Raw genomic sequence first — 21,428 nt, 5'->3', positions numbered from 1 at the left:
ACACATCTCCTGCTCACAAAGGCTCCAGTGCCCAGGCAAATGCCATGGGGTCTTCTCTCTGCACAGACCAAGCTGGGCAGAAAAGTGGCTGATGTTGCTGAGAGTCTGCACAGTTTGGTGCAAAGTATTGCCCTTAAATTATACCTTCTGCAGATCCTCCTGGTGCTGCAATTCCTTGTTACTGTCCCTTTCCTAAACCTCTGCACACGATGAAGGCTTTGGCAGAGGAATTTTTCACTGCTTCTGCAGATACACAGAACTCAATCGTGTCACAATGATGGGGCCCACAACCTCCAGCCAGACATGGCCACTTGCCTCTTGTCCCTTTGCTACCATAATGCCAGCATGCCTAAAGACTAGACACTAGGTTCCATCCTGCTCTTGCACCACATGAAATCAGTTAAATGCTACTGTTGAAACAGCTTCCAGTTTCTCCTAATTAAAAAGATGATTTAAAGTATTAACTACAAAACAGCAGTTTCGTTCATTATTTACATTTAATAGAAGCAAATGGCTGTAGCCTGCATCACTTGCCAAACCCAAAAATGCCTATCAGAAACAATAGTATTTATAATTGTGATCCTGTGGGCATAGAAACCTCTTGCCTGCTCTGTGTTCAAAGACACAACCATGCTAGAGAATGCATTCAGTAAAGGCACCATCCCTTCTCACCCCCTGCTTTTTAATGCCTTTTTGGTTCATTTGACTAATTTAAATGCTGTCAGACAATTCAGAGCTGTAGAGCAGACAGAGAAGTAGCTTCTAAGGTGAAAGCTGAGTATTTTTGTCTGATCCCATACCTGCATTGCTACTGAAAGATGAGCCTTCAGGAGGGTAGAGCATGCCAGACAAAGACCAGAATGCTCACTTACACACAGGTGGAAAATGCTACATTAGTCACAACTAGTAAGTAAACTATGGCACATTATTTCCCATCTTCCACCCAGAACTGCTCAATACAGATGGATTACCTGCTTTCTGGCACTGAACAATCTTGTCGTGAGTGGTGTCTGCCGTCTCAATAAGAACCTTGCTCTCTTGAATCATCTGTCAAAAAAAAAAAAAAGCAAACCCAAAAAAAAAGAAAGAAAGAAAGAAAGAAAAAAAAATCAGCATTATTAGGGTTTCCTGCAACATCTAACACACAGAAAGTACAAGGGTTGAAACTGGAGAGAAGGTCTGCTCTGAGAGCTATATGATAAATATTGGATCTTTCCTTCCTTCCTATGGGGGGCTCCCAAATCCATATCAAGCTAAGTATCAGTTGCTCTGAAAATGTTTTGCTCCAAAAGTTAATGAACAGCTGCTTTACATCCATGAGACACCACTGCAAACAATATGAAGGAAACACAAGTGATTTCAGAAGAAAACAGATTTAGCAGACAAACTTCATTCCATGTTCAACTAAATATTTTCTAACTGGTATTTTCTTAAATGGAGATGTAAGTATAGTCCTCAGCATAGGTGATTATTAAAAATGTTACCAATTCATGAAGAGAGCTGATTTCCTGAGGCATTTAAGCCTGTGCTGGATTTTATTCTACACAACAGTTCAGACACCTATAGTAGTTCTTGAGTTTCTCCTCTGAGAAATGCAGATCCAAATCCTCTCCTCTCCTCAATAATTCTGCTGAAGTTTAATAGAAAAGACAACAGCACAAAAAATCAAAACAAAAAAATCCATCTAACACTAAAGAAACCAAAAGCAGCAGTTTCAACAAACCTACTCACAAGTTTCAAGAGATTTCTCTACTTAGACATCTTCCTAGAATAGCCCATTAACAGCAAACAAATGAAGGGCCCATTACCTGACAAGTTTCCTGAGCCTCCCTACATGCAAATACTCTTCTCCTTGGATGGTAACAAGCATCCAAAACCTCTCAGAAGCCCAGGCAAACAAGAATACTGTTTCATTGTTCTGTTTTGTGCAATTGCAAAAGGTGGTACATACATCTGCTACGGAAGACAAGAACATGCTGTATAACAAACTGTGCCTGAGAATAACCTCACTGTCCCAGGATGTTCACTACAAACCTCAATCAAACCCAAACAGCAAGAGAGCACTGCCAATTACAAATGAAGCAAACTGAAGAGTGACTGCCTAATGTTATACCCTGAAACTATAGAAGTCTCCTGCCCATTTGCCAAAATGCTGCAACTGCTAAAAGCCTCCCTACTTTCGAATATGCTAAATATGAAAACCCAAGTAGTAGGTTTCAATGATTTTAGTGGAAGCCAGCATAACAGTAATAAATTAACACTTGCTAATTAGCACATCTTACTGCTTTAATTAGACAAAAGGAATGAGAGACGCTTACATTTGTCACACTCAAACTTTCAAATTCTGGAGAAATTTAGATCCAAATTTTGCTCCTCATTGCATCTTTATTTCTTATTAAATGTACTACAACTGTATTTAATAAAAATACCTATGCCATTCCTGATATAAAGAACAACAAACAGAAAACAAAATCCATTATCAGCTCCACAGGCAGAGTGAAAAATCCTGATATACCTAGCGAGTGCAAAATTGCTTTTTAACAGAACATGCCCAGTGGATATGCCTGAGATTTAAATTGCTTTCGATAGTGTCCTTTGCCTTTCATTCTTACTACTTACTTGTTCATGCATCACACTGATTTTTTTTCCTCTTTGATATTTTCACTTGTCATCTAGAAAGGAATGAAAATTTCTACCCACTCTCTGGCTTTTCTGAACCACAGCACAATATCCTTTTGTGCTGCAGGAGCCATTCAGCTGACAACTATAAATGCTGAAGGTTGGTCTGAGCAGTGAAGTCAGTAGTAGTCCCAAAAATCCTGTAAGTCACTGAAGAGGCAGCCAGAGGCCAAACAAGCACCTCTTGCACATGCAGAGCTGGGGCCCATGAGGCAGTGCCTGCTCTGCCCAGTCCAGCCAGGTGATCCCAGCATTTCCATGGCTCCTGCCCACCATGTAGCCATCACCCTGGCCTTGGGCCCCCACTGGGGTCTGCGCTTGCACTCCTACCCAGCAGCAAGGATTGCCCTGTGAGGTCAGCTGCAGCTAAGCTGCAGGACATCCAATGTGTCAGACTCCCCTGTGCTCACATCCCTCAAGCAGAGCGTGACTTGTGAGGTTTTTATAGATACACATGCATACATAGACACATACATATATATATATGCAGCCAGAGTCAATTATCCCATCATGCAGAAAAAAAGCAGACTCAGGAATCATGCAACTACTGGACCCACTCCCAGGAGTTTCTGGTATGCCTATTTAAGGATTCTCAGACATGAAGGTATTATATTCAATTTTTAAGAGCAAAGTAGCACTAGGATGTCAATTCTCCCTCGATGCAGAGTAGGTAGAGCAAACCTCCGTTCCTTTGATGCTGAGATCAAAGTCTTACTGCTCTCAGCTCAGCAAGAACAAACAATTAAAAACAGACCATGTAGCAGAATTTAACCTGTTCCCATCTTCCTGCTCAGCAGTAATCTTAACAAAATAAGCAGCTTTTGTCCCATGACAAATCCTGGGAGTGATTTCAGAGTTCCTCAGCTCAGTGACTGGGGTTAAAGGACAACCTCAGTTCATCACCTAGCATCCCCCCTCAGACATTCTTCTAGGAAATAATGCACTAGGTAGAAATAATGGGACCCTAGCCAGTTATGAGAAGATTTTGGCTGACCTATCTCTGACAACACAGTGTGCAGGACCCTGTAACTCCTACGTGGCAGGCCAGGCTCTACCTCCAGCAAGAGCTGTATGTGCAGTTTCAGAGGGCACAAAATGCTGCTTCCTAACGCTGCTGTAAAAGATGGCAACAACAGGACAGGGCAAGGACAAAGCCTGGGTGTTCACTTGGAAGAACAAACTGATTCAAACAGATAATAGTACAACAGGCAAGTAACTGCTGTCCAGGAATAAAGTTACAGAATAGGGTCATGGCATCTAGATACACCTTTTCTTTTTTGTCACTAGCTTTGAAATGAGATCATGATTTCCCAGTCTGAAAAGCATTCCTTGCTTTTCTAGCTGCCATCACATCTGAAACCCTGCTCGAGGATTGTCACCTACTTCTTTCAGAAGTGACAAAAATCAGAAACCCTAAAAACACAACATGGAAAGCTGTGAGATTTTCTGCTGGGAAGGTAACTCCATAAAGTACAGAATAGCCTGAGATTTTCAAGAACACTTTTGCCAGTAATACATCAAAACCTACCAACCTATCTCAAAAGTGAAAAGCGAGCTTTCTGATGTTGGCAGCGTGAATTTCCATGCACCTTTCCTCTGCTGAGATCTGCAGTGAGCAGCACTCCAGGCAGCTGTGTAGTCCCAGCCATCTGGCTGGAGCCCATCAGGATGCTGTTTAATGTCAGCTCCCAAATGGCAGCTCGCTTCCATGAGTGACTCTCACAGAGCAAGAGATGTCCCACTCCCTCAGGACTCCTGTGTTCCACCAGAGTGCTGAATGCTGAGCTTCAAGGGATTAACATCCAAGTGACATTTACTGAAAAGCAACCTTTAGAGGATGGATGTTGGTATTTGTATCCACTTGGAGGGAGGAAAATTTTATCAGCTGCTGAAGCTGGCAGGATTTCTTGGGACAACTTGCATTTCCCATGTCAGAAAGGTGATAAACCTTACTGATTTATATGTTTAACATAACTGGAGGGGCGAGGGGGAAATGGGACAAAAACAAGAATGAAAGCACACAAAACTGATTCCGGTGGAGAGAAATACAAATTTGATTCATCTCAATGCACCTGAAGCTCTCTGTAGCAATTGTGGTGGATTTTACAGGAAGTAGGAGCTGGCACAAACCCAGGAGTTCTCTCCTTATCCGATATATGAGACTCAGAATGTTAAACAAACCAAGGGTTGAAAATATAACTGACCTGCCTCACTCCAGTTTCTAAGAATAGCAGGGAATATCAAATTTAAAATCCCAGTGCTTCACACAAAGAGCAATTCTTTACTTTGTCACTTCTGTTAAACTAAATAAATTTTAAGTGAAATTTAAAATATCTTAATGCTGAGGGCATCATATTATTCACATGAAATTAACAGGGTAATTTATTGCCTGTACTAAGGGCAGTTTAATCAGAGGATCAGTACAAACTGAAGAAAAGAATGTTATTTTTACTTTTATGAACTCATGTGCTAAAGACCAATTTCTTCTTTCCATTGTGAATTATTCTATAAACTGAAAAGGAGAGAGGAAATTAACACAGCAGTCTCACCAAAAAAAGACAAAAAAAGATTCAAAAGCTCCTGGTGGCAAATTAAAGTACTGCTCCTGCTGGAAAGATAAATGAGAAAAAAAGAGACAGTTCAAGGAAACCGCTCATAAATACTCCAAAGTTTAGAGCAGAAATTGACCGAACATCAGACTAAAAGGAAGCTTTTCTCTTAGATGTTTCCTCATGGCCATTGTCCCAGTTTTCTATGCCCTTTCATTGACAATGAAGAGTTTTGCCTGTTTACAAAAACAAAACCACGAAAAACCCTCAAAAACAAACCAAACCCACCATCAATCAAAAATAAAAGAGGTTACAAAACCACAACCAATTAAAAAAAACAGCTGAAGAGCAATTTGAGCTCATGAAAATTTGAAGAGAATTCCCTTTAGTATCGAATATTTCTTGTACACATCTGGGACAAGAAATAACCAGGCCATTAATTGTGTCAGCAAGTTTAGCAAGGAAAGCAAGATTGGTATGCAGTGCCAGGACATGGGAAAGAATGCTGCTGGCCACCATTCTGTCCCTCACCTGGTCTCTGTCCCAATATATTTCAAGCCGGATTTCGGTATCCAAGTCTTCTCCTGCAACAGCCCAGCATGAGAAACAGCTGTCAAGGATGGTTACAATGAGCTGGAAATATCTGAAATACCTCACTGACACAAACTGGAGAAGAAACTGCATAGAATTCACCTTAAATTCCAACTTCATGTTTTCAATTAGAAATATTTCTGGGAAAATATGGAGTAACTGTTGAAGGATGTGATCTGTGCATGAAGACCAGTCCTCTACAGAACAACAGGAGCAATGGAGGAAGAGAGAGAGAGATCAGTTTTCAACACACTTATGCTAAAACAGTGTACCTGAAGTACCCAACTGGAACTTCCTTCTCTAAGAGAAGTCCTGATTTGACTTTTTTCTGATTCTGTTTCAAAAGTGACTAATGAACATGGGCAATCACAGCTAGAAACTTTGAGAGCAGTGCATGAGAGAATTCTAAGAAATAGAGGAAGAAACAGGACTTTCCTTAATAAGAAGTGGAAAAAGAAACTGACTTTCCCAGTCTATGTCCAATTTTGGATGGAAAAATTCTTTAAAACAAATACAAATTCAAGACAATGTCCATGTGCTGGATTGTGTTTGACGTCAGTGCATTATGACACTTCTTTGGCAGAGGATGCTCTGCTCTGCACGATCCCTTGTCTTCAGCTGCTTAGAGAATTGTGAAAAATATTCCTCTGGGGAGACTCTATCCCAGCTGAGGTATGAATTTCAGTGAAAAAGCTCACAAAAATCTACTTAGTCATTTTGTATTTACATAATAACTGTGGAAAAGGACTTTCTTCTTGGGAATGTAGCCATGCCTGCCCCAAGATAAGCTCAAAAAGACTGAATGTGAAAGAAGAGCAGGCAAAGAGCAGTTCATCTCACACATACCTCAGCAGAGCTCTGCTAGCATGCATGGACCAATACCCATGTCAACAAAACCACTGCCATTAAATACCTCTACGTATTTCCCAGCAACCTCACAGATGCTTCTTCTCCTCTCAAAAATCCCAATCCATCTCCATATTGGCCATGATGCTCTTAACTATCCTGCCATCTCTCAGCAGTACCTGCAGCCACCCTGTCCTTCCATAACTATCTGCTTCAACATGGCAAGATCAGGCTTGAACACAGAGAAAAACAATGTGAACCTGAGTTTATATAACAAATAGCTTCATTGCTCAATCTTTTTTTACACTTCTTGCTATTTATGATTTGAAAACATAAAGACAACTTGAACGTCTCATTTTTCTTGGAAAAATTTCTGTATGCACAGAATGAGCCAGTAGATCAGGTAAAAACAAGAACACTTATTAGCACTTGTTTATTGCTTTTGATTTTCAAATCAGTCAATCATTTGACCTTGGAGGAAAATAATGCTTAACCAGTAACTGAAATGCAAAGTGCACAAGTGTCCCTGAGTTCATGCATGCTTGCATCAGTACATGAATGTATTGTGCAGACACAGTAACCACAATCTTTTTCCAAACAATTCTCAACCAAAAAAAAATTATAACTTCACAGGATAACTGTTTGCAATGAATAATTCAACCATCTGTCAGGTCCAGCTGGGCCCTATCCCTTCCCTTCACATGGAGTAGCTCCTTTTTTAGGTGTGATCAAAGAACACCAGCATTAATTTGACAGGTTGTGAGGCACACTGCACATGCTGCCCACCTGAGTAATCACAGACAAGGGGGAGCACACAGGTAGAGGGGCAGAGTGAGAGCCCTTCCTCACAGGAAAGGAAATCTCTGAAGATCAGCTCTAAAAGTGGCAGGGTACACTATCCTAGGATGTGTGTGGGAAGCAATGACAGCACGACCAGAATCCATTCATCATGCTCTATGTATGGAATCAACTAAAGCTGTAAATTGAAACTAGCCTTTCTACACTGTATTTCTGATCATTGACACACTTTTCAAAAATGTCTATGTATTGTCAACACTCCACCTTATTTTCTTGATGTTGGCAAATCCTATTCCCTGTTCTCCTCTACAGAAACTCCCATACAACCCAGTATTATCAGTGAAGCCTCTTCCTATCTACGACATGGCCAACTCCATGAATTCCTTCAGCTCCACTGAACCACTGCAATGCCACCATAAAATGAGAGAAACACAGTCCTGACAACTTGTTTTGGTTCCTTAAACAAAGGACATTAAATTTGATTCTAACAAGGTCTTTCTCAAAAGAAAATATTTAATGCAGAGCACAATGGTAAAATTAATTGCCCAGGAAAAAACAAACAAACTGCACAAATGGGTCTTTGTCTATCTCACAGCTGACAAAGGCAGAGCAGGAGGGAACAGACAGTTAATTGTTTTCCACATCATTGTGGCAGATCTCTGAGCATTTGCACCTCCATTTCCCTGGACCCTCAGCCCTGTTTATGCCTCATTAAGCACACAGGCAGAGTCTATACTTTCCACAGTAAAATAAAAAGGTATATTCAGTTGGCAATTTCCTGTAAGGGGGAAAAATTCGAACACATTAGGACTATTTTTATCAGAATTTTTTTCAAAGCAGGCTTTTTAAAGAATGTGGCACATGTAGTGTTTTCAGAGGTGGTGAGGAAGTGTTTGCCCAGTACTCAAGCTCCCTGTCTGTGCTGTGGGGCCCAGTGAGTGCGGGAGATATGCAGTCACACTGTGAGATTTAGGGTAAACTTTTTTTCCATTTTACTGTAAAAGGAATTAAGAAGTATAGCCTGCTCATACAAGAGACAGGCCAATATAAACAGATTTTATTTTACGCATTTAAAAATGCTCTCAGGCCTTTTCCTTAGAAAAGTGCTTTGAAGTGAAGAGGCATGCAGCAAGCAAGGATCTAGCTCCTTGATGCCATATTTATCAACAATATAAAAGGCTGAACTGCAGTATATCTTGAATTAAAATCAATAAACAAGCTAAAATACTTTATATTGCTTTCCACTAACATCTCCTTGTGCTCTTATTTGCACAAAAAATATTAAAAAGAAATACACCCTGGATTATATGAAGTCATTATACAACAAGGAGAAGCCCCTTGTCAACATTTGAAATGCAAACCCCTTCCCACACTGTGATTTCAAATACCAAGATTGACAGAGACAGTTCATTTATTCAAACACAGAGAAGGCTAAATAGATTTCAATATTCTGCTGCTGGCATTGTCTCAGAAGGCAAACATCCAAAATGTAGCAAAACCACTCATTAAATCCAGCTTTCTTCTTCAGAAGTGAATAGTTATAGCAAAGTAAGAGGCAGTCACAGCCAAAGTGGGCAAAAAGAAGAGTATCATGATATTCTTAACAGAATTATATCTCAAATCAATCCTTACATAGGTAAGGCACAACTCCCTTCTCTCTCTCTGATTTCAAACTGTTTGCACGCTCTCTTGACATTCAAGTTACATCTTTCCCCATCGGAGACAAATGTGAGAACAACTATTATTTAAAACAGTTATACAAGTGTTTCTGACTACATCCAAAAGAGGCCTTTCACCTATTTAAATTGAAAAACTGTTTCCCAAGTACAAGGAGGCCTTGAAAAGTCCCATGTGTACTCTTCAGTATATAATTACAGAGATAAGACATGACACATTCATTTTGGTAGAACTCCATTAAGCAGGCCTCCAAAGACAGAAAAATCTCCTATTTATGTGGTATTTGCTCTTTCAGAAAGACGTGTAACCATGTAACAAATCTAGCCCAGAAAGGTTCCATCTAAAATAAGGCAATCAAATGGATTTGCAAATCCTTGCTCTGGTATTGTTACAGCTGGCATTTTATTACCATAACTTACTCACTTCCAAGTAATAGAAACTATTCTGGAAGAAACCTGGGGGTTATTTCACTGTACTTTTAATATTTCTGTTTTTATCAACATCAGTGTCTTTCTTCCACCCCACAAGCTGATTTTTTTCCTTGAAAAGTATATTATAAAGGCAAAAAATGAGATGGAAAGGAGGTGGGCCTTTGGCACATTGAATATTTGGTCAAAGCTGAGATCACTCTTTGCAACATATCAGGGTCTCTGGAAGTAATTCAATACTCCCAGTATTATTCACCAATCTATTCCTTATGAATGCAAGCTGCAGAAAAAACTGCTGTCCTCTGAACATTCAGTCTGGCAGCCACAGTGCAGTACTTAAGTCAGGCTTGGCAGAACTGTGCATCTTGCTATTGGCTGCTGCAGACTGCCAAAAAGGTCGGGAAGCAGCAGGGCACCCCCACGGCCCAAGAGGCACAGTGTGACAGCAACTTCTGCTGCTGGAAGTCACGCACAGCTGTTGCTCAGTCACCCACAGCAGTGACATATGTCATACAATGAGCAGCAGCACTCATCTGGAACAATTCCAGTTTGTGTCTCTGTATTTGTGTAAGCATTCCTGTACCATACTGACCTCTTCTTCCCCATGCAAGAAAATGGGCATTTTAACCTTCCCTTCCAACTCTGCCATGCCCACCCCAGGAGCAACACTGACTTCATCTGACAGGGACAAGGGCAGTAGTGGACAGTGCTGCTGCAAAGTGTAGGAAAAGGGAGGGTACAGCTTTGTCTGGGAAATCCCATGCTGCAGCTCCCTATCTACTGGCCTTGTGCTCTGCTGCTGGGAGGCTAGCAAAGGGCAGCACACAATCTTGCTGCTTTCCAAGGACAAGGACAGTGCCAGTACAGGCTGAATTGCCACTGGTTTTATAAACAAAGTCCTCTTCAAATGCCAACCTGTGCTAGCTACAAACGTGTTTAAAAAGGAAACAACAACAAAAAGCCCAGTGTGGCAGGCATTGTGGTGAAAAAGCCAACTTTTCAGAGCCCCAGTCACTTGAAGAGCCTTGCTTATTTAACTGGAACATTTGGGTGAAAGCCAGCGGGCACAGCCTGCCCCATGGGGCAGAGGGGAAAGGCAGAGGTAGCAGTGCTGAAGTGCTTACCAGGTCATAGGCTGCCAGGACCTTTTTCTGCACGTCGGGCACGGTGCCCAGGGGCTCCAGGTAAGGAAAGGTGTCCTTCATGCAGAGGGCCACCGAGGGCACGTTGTCGCTGCTCACCAGGCGCGAGGACAGGGTCAGTATGCACTGCTTGAGGCTGGCGATGGGCGGCAGCCCACACAGCTCCTTCACCGACACCATGGCGTTCTGCAAGGGACACAAACACTTCAGCACGTGTGCCTGCTCACCCCTCAGCCCTGCCTGCCATTACCCTGACAGCCCTCTCTTCTTCTCCCCTCTGATGGGAGGCAGTGCTATCCCACTGCTCACCATCCCCAGGCCCTCCCACGGGATCATGGGATTCCACCTCACACAGGAATTCCCTGCCAGCCCCATTCTCTGTCCTGAAGCCTACGCCAGCTCCAGCTTTCTCCCAGCCTCAGGCATCCAACTGCCAGCTCTTCAGCTACTCTGCATTGCAAATCCAGCCCTAACTTATCCCCAGTTGGGGACAAGTTCTGGTCCCCAGTATATGAAGCCATCAGCCTAAAATGCTATTTCTCTTCCAAGCTGCTTAGACTCAAATCACTTTTGATGCTGTCATCACTTTGTTCTTCCATCATTATCATCCTCCAGCAAGAACAAGTTTGACAGACCTTGTATTTCCCATGGGACAGGCAAGCAGGAAATACTCACTTTGTTTTCAGCCTTACATTATCACATCATAAAGAAACACAAACACTCCTTTCCCTTCATAGGTCACATGTAAGAAAATCAATACCAGATATACAGGTCAAACCAAACTGACATGCCAGGATTTATTTATTTATCAGATCAGAGGATATATAGCTGACATGCACCCATCATTTACCTTCTTGAGCTGTAATAAGGAGTGACCAAGATGCACAAAACCCAAATAAGAGTATTATAACAATCCATACCTTGCAAATGTTCCTCAACTTGCTGAAAAAAAACAATAATCAGACAATGTCTGGCTACGTTTTTCTCATTAATTAAATATGAGCATGCAGTTAAATTCAAAACTGTGTATTTACACAGCATTCCCCAGAACATGATCTTTTACTGAACTTTTGCTTGGAAAGCACATTAGTACTGTTTCTGAGTCAAATTCAGAGTACTTTAGTTTATATAGTTCATATATAGTGCCTGACCTAGACAGAAGGTGGAGTCAGCAGTTCAAACTAGTTACTTTCAAGGCCTGAAGGAAAGGAAAGGCTGGGAAGAGTTTCCCATTCTTAAAAATATGCTGAGACTATTCCTTTGAGAGTGGTTTAAAGCTTATGTCATTTTGTAAACTTTTCCAGCTGTCAACATTTCATTTGCTTTAGACTCCATCCAGAAGAGTGGGGTCAATGAAGTGCTACGCGTTTTTCTCCTGTTTTTGAGAGAAAAAAAATGAACAGTTTCTGTATCTTTACCAAGGACATAGCTACAGCTGATTTCAGCTATTTATTAAGGAAAACTCATTGTTTAACACTACTCAGTTTTGTTTCTAGGCAGTGCCTGAAGCTCTGAATTGAGCTGTCCTTTAATCAACCCCCAGTGGCTCCCACCACAGAAGAGAGCACTGGGGACATTCTTGTTTGGCTTTGCTGCCACTTCACATCCTGCCAACCACCAAGGTCTAACCCAAGCACTTGTGAAAGTGTTGTACACCTGGGCCCTGGTGCTGCTGGCCACAAGAGGCTCAGCTGCATGCAGCAGCATGGGTGCAGGCACACAGTGCCAGGGGACCCTCTGAGCCAAGATATGGCACTGGAGTCTGTGCCAGCCCTCAACCAGCCAAGACTAAACAGCTATTCAGCAGGGAGGAAACTGCAATCCAAGTGGCATTCAGTGCCTATGTTGAACATCTGCAGCCCTGGGGCAAACAATGGCAACACACACTCAGGAAAACATGCTGCTCTTTGCACAGTGGGTTTCTTTGGTGTACACAAGACCTCAATGACACATCCACTGACTGCTTCTTATACTCAGCCAAAGAAAATTAAGAGCATAATCCTCACTCAATTAGCAAACCAAAAGCTTGTTGATGTTTTCTACAATCCAGAAGGAAATACAGTATTTGGGACCAGAGGCAGGGACACAAATGTACCCTCAATTCTGCTTTCTCAGGGAAAAAAAATCAACCATTGAAATATGTTTAGAGAGGGCATATTGATTTTTAAAACATTTCTGCCTAACCCTGTATCTGCTGACAAGTTAGCACCTGTAACTCAGCCTGCCAATGTCCATTTAAAGGTCGACAAGAGCTGTGGGTCTGAAGTTTCACCAGCTTCCATCAACTTCAGCAAGCTCACCCTAGCAGCAGCTCACACCAGGACTTTCACTTCCACATTCAGGACATACCAACAAACACACTGGAAGTCTCATACCTGCATATTTTCCCTCATGTCAGTAGCCTCTCTCAATGGATGCACTGCCAGCTTAAAGATGTCATCGATAATCTTGAGACCAGTGTTCCTCAGCATGGTGTATTCCCTTGCTTTCTTCCCTATCCTCACCGAGAGGCTACGCTTCTGTGCCTTCCCGCCTCCGCTTCGGTTGGTTATTGCAATGTGAACAAAGAGGGTAACGTGCTCCATGATATCACCAACAAAAGAGCGCAGTGGGATGTGCCTGTATCCGGGTTGTAAGCACTCCAGTGGGATGGTGTACTGTCCTATGAACTCATCCCCAATGTAGTCATCATCCAAAACAACAAAGCGGATCATGGCCAGTTCCGGTAGATTGATCTGGAACTCAAAGCTTTCATCAAAAATAGGGTTATCACTGTTTTGCTGCACAGTTTTAGTTCTTTGCTCGGTGCAGTCTGCAGGAATCCCATGTATTTCTATGCAGACATAGGGGTCTATGACATCCCCTTTAGCACATGCACCCTTGGGCTTTGGAAAATTCTGACCACTGATAATTTTGACATGTAGGACCTGGGGGGAGACCCCTGGAACAATACCCTTGGTATTTGCGCTGAAGTAAGATACTTCGTCACGCATCACTGAGGGCCTGAGAACGTATCCACATCCCCCGTTCTGTAGAAACCAACCAGTGTGTAGGTCCATCATGGGCCCCGGGGTCTGATAGTTCATTGCCACTATCTGGCAACCACAGTTCCAAAAATCTTGAGGGTTCAAGTTACTGGAGTCTATCCTCATAGCACTCGGGTACACCCTGGACAGGAATTTTTTATTGTAGTTAACAAAATCTTCAGGGTATTCATTTGCAATCCGACTGGCTTCTGCTTCACTGAAGGAGCATATTTCCCAATAATTTTGAGATTTCATGGATGTCTCAAAGTCTTTGTACTGGATAGATTTGCATAGGGATACCAAGTCAGACAACTCCCTGCACAGCCAGATCAGCTTTGGTTCCCTGGAGAAGTCCTCTGACAGTCTTCGGGATATTTCGGCCTCTTCATCTTCATCTGTGACCTCTCCTTCTAATACATCCTGGTTGCAGGGAAGCTTCTTCCCCTTCACAATAATCTTCATTTTCAGTTTCTCAGGTGATGGGAGGTAGGCTTCTGAGGATAAAGGTGCCTCTGTGTACAGTTTGTTTCCAAAGATTCTTTTCATGTGTTGCACCATCACCTTCTGCTGCTGTACAGAGCAGTGGTTCCCCAAGCACAGAATAAGAGGGTATTCTGAGGCAAAGAAGGCCAATTTGTTTATTACTTCGATGACATTTCGAAAGGCAAGTGGCGATGTCATGTTGTTGCGGTTACAAATAATGGGTTCGTTATCTGGGCCGTCACAGACGTCCAGCTCAATGCTCCGACAGCTCATCTTCAGTGCTCTGACATAACCATTGATATCAGCCGGCCCCCTGAGCTGGTCTTCTATTAGATATGTATTGTGGGATGCATTGATGTAGTAATGCGACAAAGGCTGTGTCATGTCTTGGACTATTTTTTTGTGCTCTGGGTCAAAAATATCACATTCTGAGGACAGTAAGTACTGAGTAAATCCATCAATTGCAAGAAAACCTTTCAATCGCCCCTCTTCAGAAAGCTCATACCTACGTATAATATCTAGACACATTTCTTCAGTTATGTGGGTCACTCCTTGCTCAGCCTCTAAAAACAGCATTAGGTCATTGGCATCCAGGTACTCTTTGTTTTTGGATATTTGCACAAGTAAGAAATACACTTCAGGTCTTGTGCAAAGTTCACTGAATGCTTCACAAAACTCTTCTTTTGTTACTCGTGTTGTCAGTTTCTCTTTGCTCTTCTGAATTTCCTTAAATTTTAATCTAATCTTTGATTCCTTTAAGGTGGGGTTAAGCTTCTTTATTAGCTCCACAGCTGTATCTTCTAACATTATGCCATTGCCATCAACGTCTGCTGCTTCAAATACAGTTTTTAACCAGGCGAACCGTGGGGTATTATGGCTGTTTTCCATCAAGTCCAGGGGTTGTTTGCTACGAGAAACTAAGTACCTTAATCCTGATACCCAAATATTGGCCACATCAGCTGAATTGGCAACCAAGTCAAGGGACTCATAGTTCTCACCATGAATTACCGACAGTGCACAGTCCTCAGAAATCTGATCTGCAAGTCCATTATTCCTGAATGTTTCTGTGTTCTTCCCTAGCCTGATTTCTTTTATAGCAGAAATATCAAGCTTGGCTTTGTCCAGATCCTTCTTGGAAGGCTCCCAGCGAAGAGCCTGCAGGTCAGGATCTAGAGTAAAAAAAACGGTTATAAATCCGGGAATTTGGACGAACTTTCTTCAATTCACACCCAGCCTGCATAAAGCTGATACAGTCACTGGCACTGCTTATTTTCTTCTCTGATGGCATGCTGCTGAAGGACACTGTTTTCTTTCTTCCACATTTTTGGTTTGAAGGATCCTGTGGAATAATTACAAAAAAAAAATTTAGCAGGTTTTCTTTGGCCATTCCATGAGTGCACAAAAAACAGAAAAGGTAGATTTATGTAAAGAAAATTAACATTCTTCTGAACCTCAAAACATAACATATTATTCCTTCCCATGGTTCAGTTCCCTACTGGGCTATAAAACATACTGAGCCATAAAGTGACTTGATTAACTGTGGCATTAGAGATAGCAAATTTTTTTGAGTGACATTTGCAGCTATTAAACTGTCTTCCAGATCTCAGCAACTTGCTACAGCTGTGACGAGGCAGTATCCAGTTGTATACGTTATGTCCAGCTCCAAAGCAGATATATCACACTCTATTGTCTCCCCACTAGTTTGGAAAAGTAGTTATTCTGGTCATTTCTGTGTACAAAAACTACAAAGCCCTGCAGGAAAATGGACAGCCATACAAGAAATCCAAAGCCGTTGTCTTTAGGGTATATATTTTAACTCCTCTTGAGAAAATACTCAGTCAGACATGTGACTGTCTTTTCAGTATCAACTACTTCTTGCTGCTGGATATAAACCCAGCTGCCTGCAAAGCTCTCTGTAATGTTAGTGCAGCAGCTAAATTTGTATCTTTCTCTGCATATTATCAATTCAAAACATCCCACAATAATTATAAAGTATAAATCATTCTTTTGTCTGCATGATTTTCATCTACCCTATTAGTATGTAAACTATCCAACGGTTTCCAAAAATATTTTTAAAACATCAGTCAAGACTGCAATTAATTGTGAAAGACTTGTTAAAATTGCTTTCCCACCTATTTCCCTAGCCACTAGCAATACTTTAGTTCTCTGCCTTCTGCTGTTGAAGGGACATCAGCTGCCTGAATTTTGAACAGAAAAGGAGCCCCAAGGCAAGGAAATGTTGATGCTGGGCTGAAGCACAGAGTCCTCCACCCTGCTGCCTCAGGCCCAGACATAACAGAGCATCAGGCACCAGCTTTCCAACAGCCCCTAGGGATCTGCTTTGAGATGCCAAAACTCCTGACTCCCAAACTCTCTGCAGCCTCGACTTCCCTTCCCTACTCCAGCAGCTAGTTTCTCTCAGCTGCAGTTTATCTGCTGTGTCATTCAACCTCCCTCAGGTCATACTCCTCTGCAAATCTTACATATAAGCCCTGCTCTAGAGGGGTCCTCCATCCATCTCTGTCCTCTGATGTTCTGCACCATCTGAGCAGGACCTTGTGTAGCTCCCCAAGCCACAGAGCATCAGTTTCGGTGCTCGTAAGAATCTCTCCACTCTTCATTTGCATGTCTGTATAGATACTTTCAGCAAATTAGTCTGTATGAATGTTTCTACAGAACTGCTGTTATCGTTCACTCACTTAATTCAGTAACATCCAAAATATTTCCAAACCCCCAGGCCCCTAACTACTGAATTTAAAGGCATGAGATCTACTGGAAACAAAATAAAGACCTCTAAACTTCTTATGACAAAGATTTCTCATTAAACTAGTACAGAGAATTCTACTGACAAGAATAATTACTCTTGCCATTTATTTAGTACTTATTATGAGAACGGGTCTCAAAGAAACAGAAAGAAAGCCAACGATGCAAATGCCTCAGGTCAGCTACTTTTTTAATTACAGTTTTATGCTAAAATATTCTCTTCCTGCATTAACATACTGTGTTTGAATACACAGCTTTAGCTATGAAAATCTTCAGGCAGTAGATGTTAATGAATACAAACACATGTAGCACATTACTCCATGGGTTTTAGAAGGGTCTCTACTTTTTTATTCTTTTATGTTTACAGGAACAATATTTAGATTTAAGATTGATGACTAATTAGGATTATTTTTCTCATATAGTTAGATGTATTAATGGCCTTGGAATCTGCAGTGATTCATTCCTTGACAGAGGTTCCTCAAGGCCAGACCTGGAAATCTGATCAGAGCAGCCCATCTGATCTATCTACAGGTCTGACATTTTGTCTTATCGAGGGAAGCATGAATGTTATGTAAATACTTTATTTTCTGCAAAAAATAAAAGACATTTATTTTTAGTTCCAAGATACCTGTGTCTTTTGATCAAAGTAAGTCAGGGAATTAATCAGCCATTTTCAGGTATTCAGGAGGGGAAAAAAACCCTCTAATTGACCTCATGGACAAACAAAAAAAAGTTTTAACTCAGTCTTAACACTTAACTTAATCCTCTGGGATTTTGGTGGGATTAGTTTATCCTCTGTGACTTCTTTCCCTGCTTTTATTTTTGATGGGTACTTCTGGTTTTATACTTAGTGGTACGTAAGAAACATCTTAGTAGCATGTAAGGAACAACACTTCATGTCAGAGTAGGACTTCCCCGTATCTTTCAATCAATTGAAAAGAATTCAAGCCTGATCCACAAATTAATTGCCTACAATTAACAAGACTTAAGTATTATTGACACTGATGGGATTATTTTAACTGATATTAACGTCCTTTATCTAATGTATAATACACACAAACCCCACAAAACTGCAATTGCTAACTGAGCTTATTATTACATCAGCTATTCCCCTCTTGGTCTCCCCAGACAAAGAACATACTCAGTCTTTCAAAGTGAGAGCTGTTATTTTAGATATAATGTGAGATTTTTCATTCATAATCATCACAAAGTTAATTATTCCAGTCTTGCAAAAAGTAAAAAGATGTTTCTGTAAGCTCCAATGCTGTCTTCTCAGCCTGACAGCCCAGTCACTCACCTTTGCATTACCACACTCCTAATACTTGAACAAGCAACTCTGCATCCTGACACCATGGTTTCACCAGGCCACAAATCTCCACATCCCCAGTGACCGCCTTGGGGATCAGAGGAGTGTTTTATTCAAGAAGGGTCCTCCCACTCATGTCAATGCCTAAAGAAGACAATTTGATACCCTGTACCTCCCCACTGATCTTATTCTTGTTCAACTGAGACACCAGACTTTGTGTTCTAAATTTACTGTAGCTATTGCTTTCTTCAAATCTCTACCTTAATCCAATTTCAACAGACTGATCTTCTAAAACAAGACATCCAGCTAAGAATACTGTGCTGCAGTGTGTCCAGTAGTTAAACTGCTGCTCCATTTTACTGGATACTAAGAACAGGAACAAATACAGTCACAAGCAAACTAAAAGCTGCCAACATATTGCATGGATAAATAGGAAACCTTCTCTCTCGTGATACCTGCCAAGAACATTTACACTGCAAGTTATCAAAAAATCTCTCCTCAGTGTTCACCTATGCAAGAGCACTTGTTCCTCTTCATTAACCAAGGCAATCAGAAAGCACAATAAGATGTGGTACTGAATCTTGGAGCTGGAAAGTATATCTTTCTCCAAGATGCTGAGGTCATCAAAATTGATCTTGCCTAGGTAACAGGGCAGTAACTGGCCTAGGACTGCCCTTTACCTTCAGTCACTTGTACTGATGGAACTGAAATTATTGTGGCAGTAAAAGATGAAAAAGAAAGGATGATACTTGCTAAAAAAAGAGAAATCTACGTGAAAATGGGGAACTAACTTGTAGATTTTCCACTCTAAGACTCCATGTCCCTCCTGCTCCTGCATAATATCAATTATATAAAATACCTCAAGACCTTAAACACAAGACCACATCAGCATTCAGCGTACACACCACTGCTCTGGAATCACTAAGGACCAAGGAGACGTATCTGTGTGCTGGCCTGACTGCATCCTAACATTCTCTAAACGTTTCTAAAGGAGGGATTCAGAACACCAGTCTAAGCACACTCCCAAAATAGGAGAAGCTCTCCTGTTGAACACATCATCCTCGTCAGAGGGACTGGGTACATAAACAGTGCGATCACTAAGCCATCAGCAGCTGTGGGAAAACTCCACCCCATTCACCCTGACCTCTGACTGCTCAAAGTTCTGCTGTTTAAATCAAAGAGCTAACAGAAATAAATAAGTGGGATTTTAAAAACAATGCGTAAACATGCTGTCCACTCATCCCACCCTTTTTGTCAAAACTATAGGGCATAAATGGCCCATCTAAAGTTAGGAAGCAGGGCAGTAATAGCAACTAGAAAGCAAACCTGAACACAAAGGTCAAGCTCATGAGCTATTATTTGTCTGAAATTAGGTTACCTGAAGGCTCTCTAAAGCATTAACAGTCTTCCAGGATTCTGCTAAAGAGAATAAGAAAGGCAAAAAACATCACCTATCCAAAGACACCAAAAACCCTTAAAGACCTGCAAGGCTCCTGTTAAAGGTTGTGAAATTAAGTAATAATCCTTAGATATAAACTCTTCAAGTGTGATTAAGAGGTATTTCCCCAAAAAAATCCAATTCACATTTTCTCCAGTTTGATTCTAATCTTTGATATTTCTCCTGAACCTAGAACCAAAAAATCAGTACTAGACAGCTTAGTCTATCCCACAAATAGGCTGTAGTAAACAATCCTAAAAGCTATCTGCTCTGGAAACTCCAGATGATCAACTGGGCAACTGATTACCTGATTTTTTGCTTTCTAAGAGAAACTAATTAGCTCGACAGGATATTTTTTTGGGGGATACTTCTAGATATTTCAGTTACACAAAACCAGAATCCAAGTTCCTGAAAATCTTAAGGCTTTACTGCACTTGTGGTGGGAAAACATACCTTTAAACAGAAAGTAAAGAAGTCAGTGAGTCACTAATGGCACTCAAAGCACTGTGTAGCAGGTTGAAAAATGACAATCTAATTTTTCTATAATGAAATAAGCCAGAGCAAGGAAGATTTATATAAGCCATAAAAAAAAAAAAAAGTCCATGAAGTCAAAGCCTGGGCCAGATCTGCAACTGGACCTCATACACATGTGAGGCTCAATCCATTTGATCAGATGTAGATTAAATCTTGAACCCACAGTACCTGCACATGATTAGAACAGGTAGCAACTACCACTGGAAGCCAATATTCATAACTAGCATACAAAGCTTTCTTCTGGGAATCTCAGCCATGTTCTGGCCATCCTCAGATAGTATCCTTGGACTGCCCATTCTGCAGATTTTATCAACTCTTCTCACAGCCCCTGCTATCACACCAAATGAAGGAGCTAAACTCCCTCCAATCTTTCTTGGCAAGGCTTGTAAAATCTAAGTATCAGATACATAGCCACTGTGACAACTCACACATCAACAAAGAAAAGTTTGCCTACTCAAAATTCATCCATGCTGACAACTCATGGCATGAAGCAGCTACCTTTGCACAGGGGCTGAGCAGCCAAACCACCTTATCCCTGGTGCAGGCAGCTACAGAGATGCTGCCAGTCACACTTGGGCTAGCACACAGCTCACAGAACTGCAAGAGCAGATGTTACTGCTGTGACATCAACCTTGGTGGCCGCTTCCAGGCAAAACTCTTACTAATTCATGGATTTGTGCACATGGGGAACAAAGATCAGATTCCAAGTTTAACATACGTGCTGTTAAAAGCCAAGTGTCACACGGAATAAATAGAAAACTTAAGGATGACCTAAAATACAACATGGACACATATGTGAGAAACAGCTTCAGAACACAGTGTCCAACAATTCTCCAATACCAAAACAGCCCTGCTGGCACTTCTGCAAAGTGCCCCCTCCCCCCATAATCACATGGCCCCATCCCCAGCCACATGACACTGGGGCGGGGGGTTTACTTACATCACTAACCAGCAACTTAACTCAAGCATAAGCTCCACATAGAAGGCTCAGCACTATCATAATTCATAAGAGAGCAAGGACTAAGGGAGCTCAGACACAGGAAAGAAAAGTGTCCTGGGGAACAGTGAGAAATATCTGTATTTACAGCAGGCTTTTCTCAACTCCCCAGGATTACCAGGACATTGGATATGGGCACTGGACTGTCACCAAGACCTATAATAATAACTA

General features: G+C 41.5%; 1 protein-coding gene across 1 annotated transcript in view; it reads right to left on the bottom strand.

The window, feature by feature from the left end:
- The window catches only part of PLCL1 (phospholipase C like 1 (inactive)), a 177,883-nt gene that overhangs the window by 23,759 nt on the left and 132,696 nt on the right, over positions 1–21,428 (bottom strand). The window contains 4 exon segments of the mRNA XM_079311418.1: positions 972–1,047; positions 10,693–10,896; positions 13,086–15,401; positions 15,403–15,558. Coding sequence (XP_079167544.1) covers positions 972–1,047; positions 10,693–10,896; positions 13,086–15,401; positions 15,403–15,558 — 2,752 coding nt within the window.

This window comes from Erithacus rubecula (genome assembly GCF_903797595.1).
Source record: "Erithacus rubecula genome assembly, chromosome: 8".
Classification (NCBI taxonomy): Eukaryota; Metazoa; Chordata; class Aves; order Passeriformes; family Muscicapidae; genus Erithacus; species Erithacus rubecula.
This window is presented reverse-complemented; position numbering and strand designations above follow the sequence as displayed.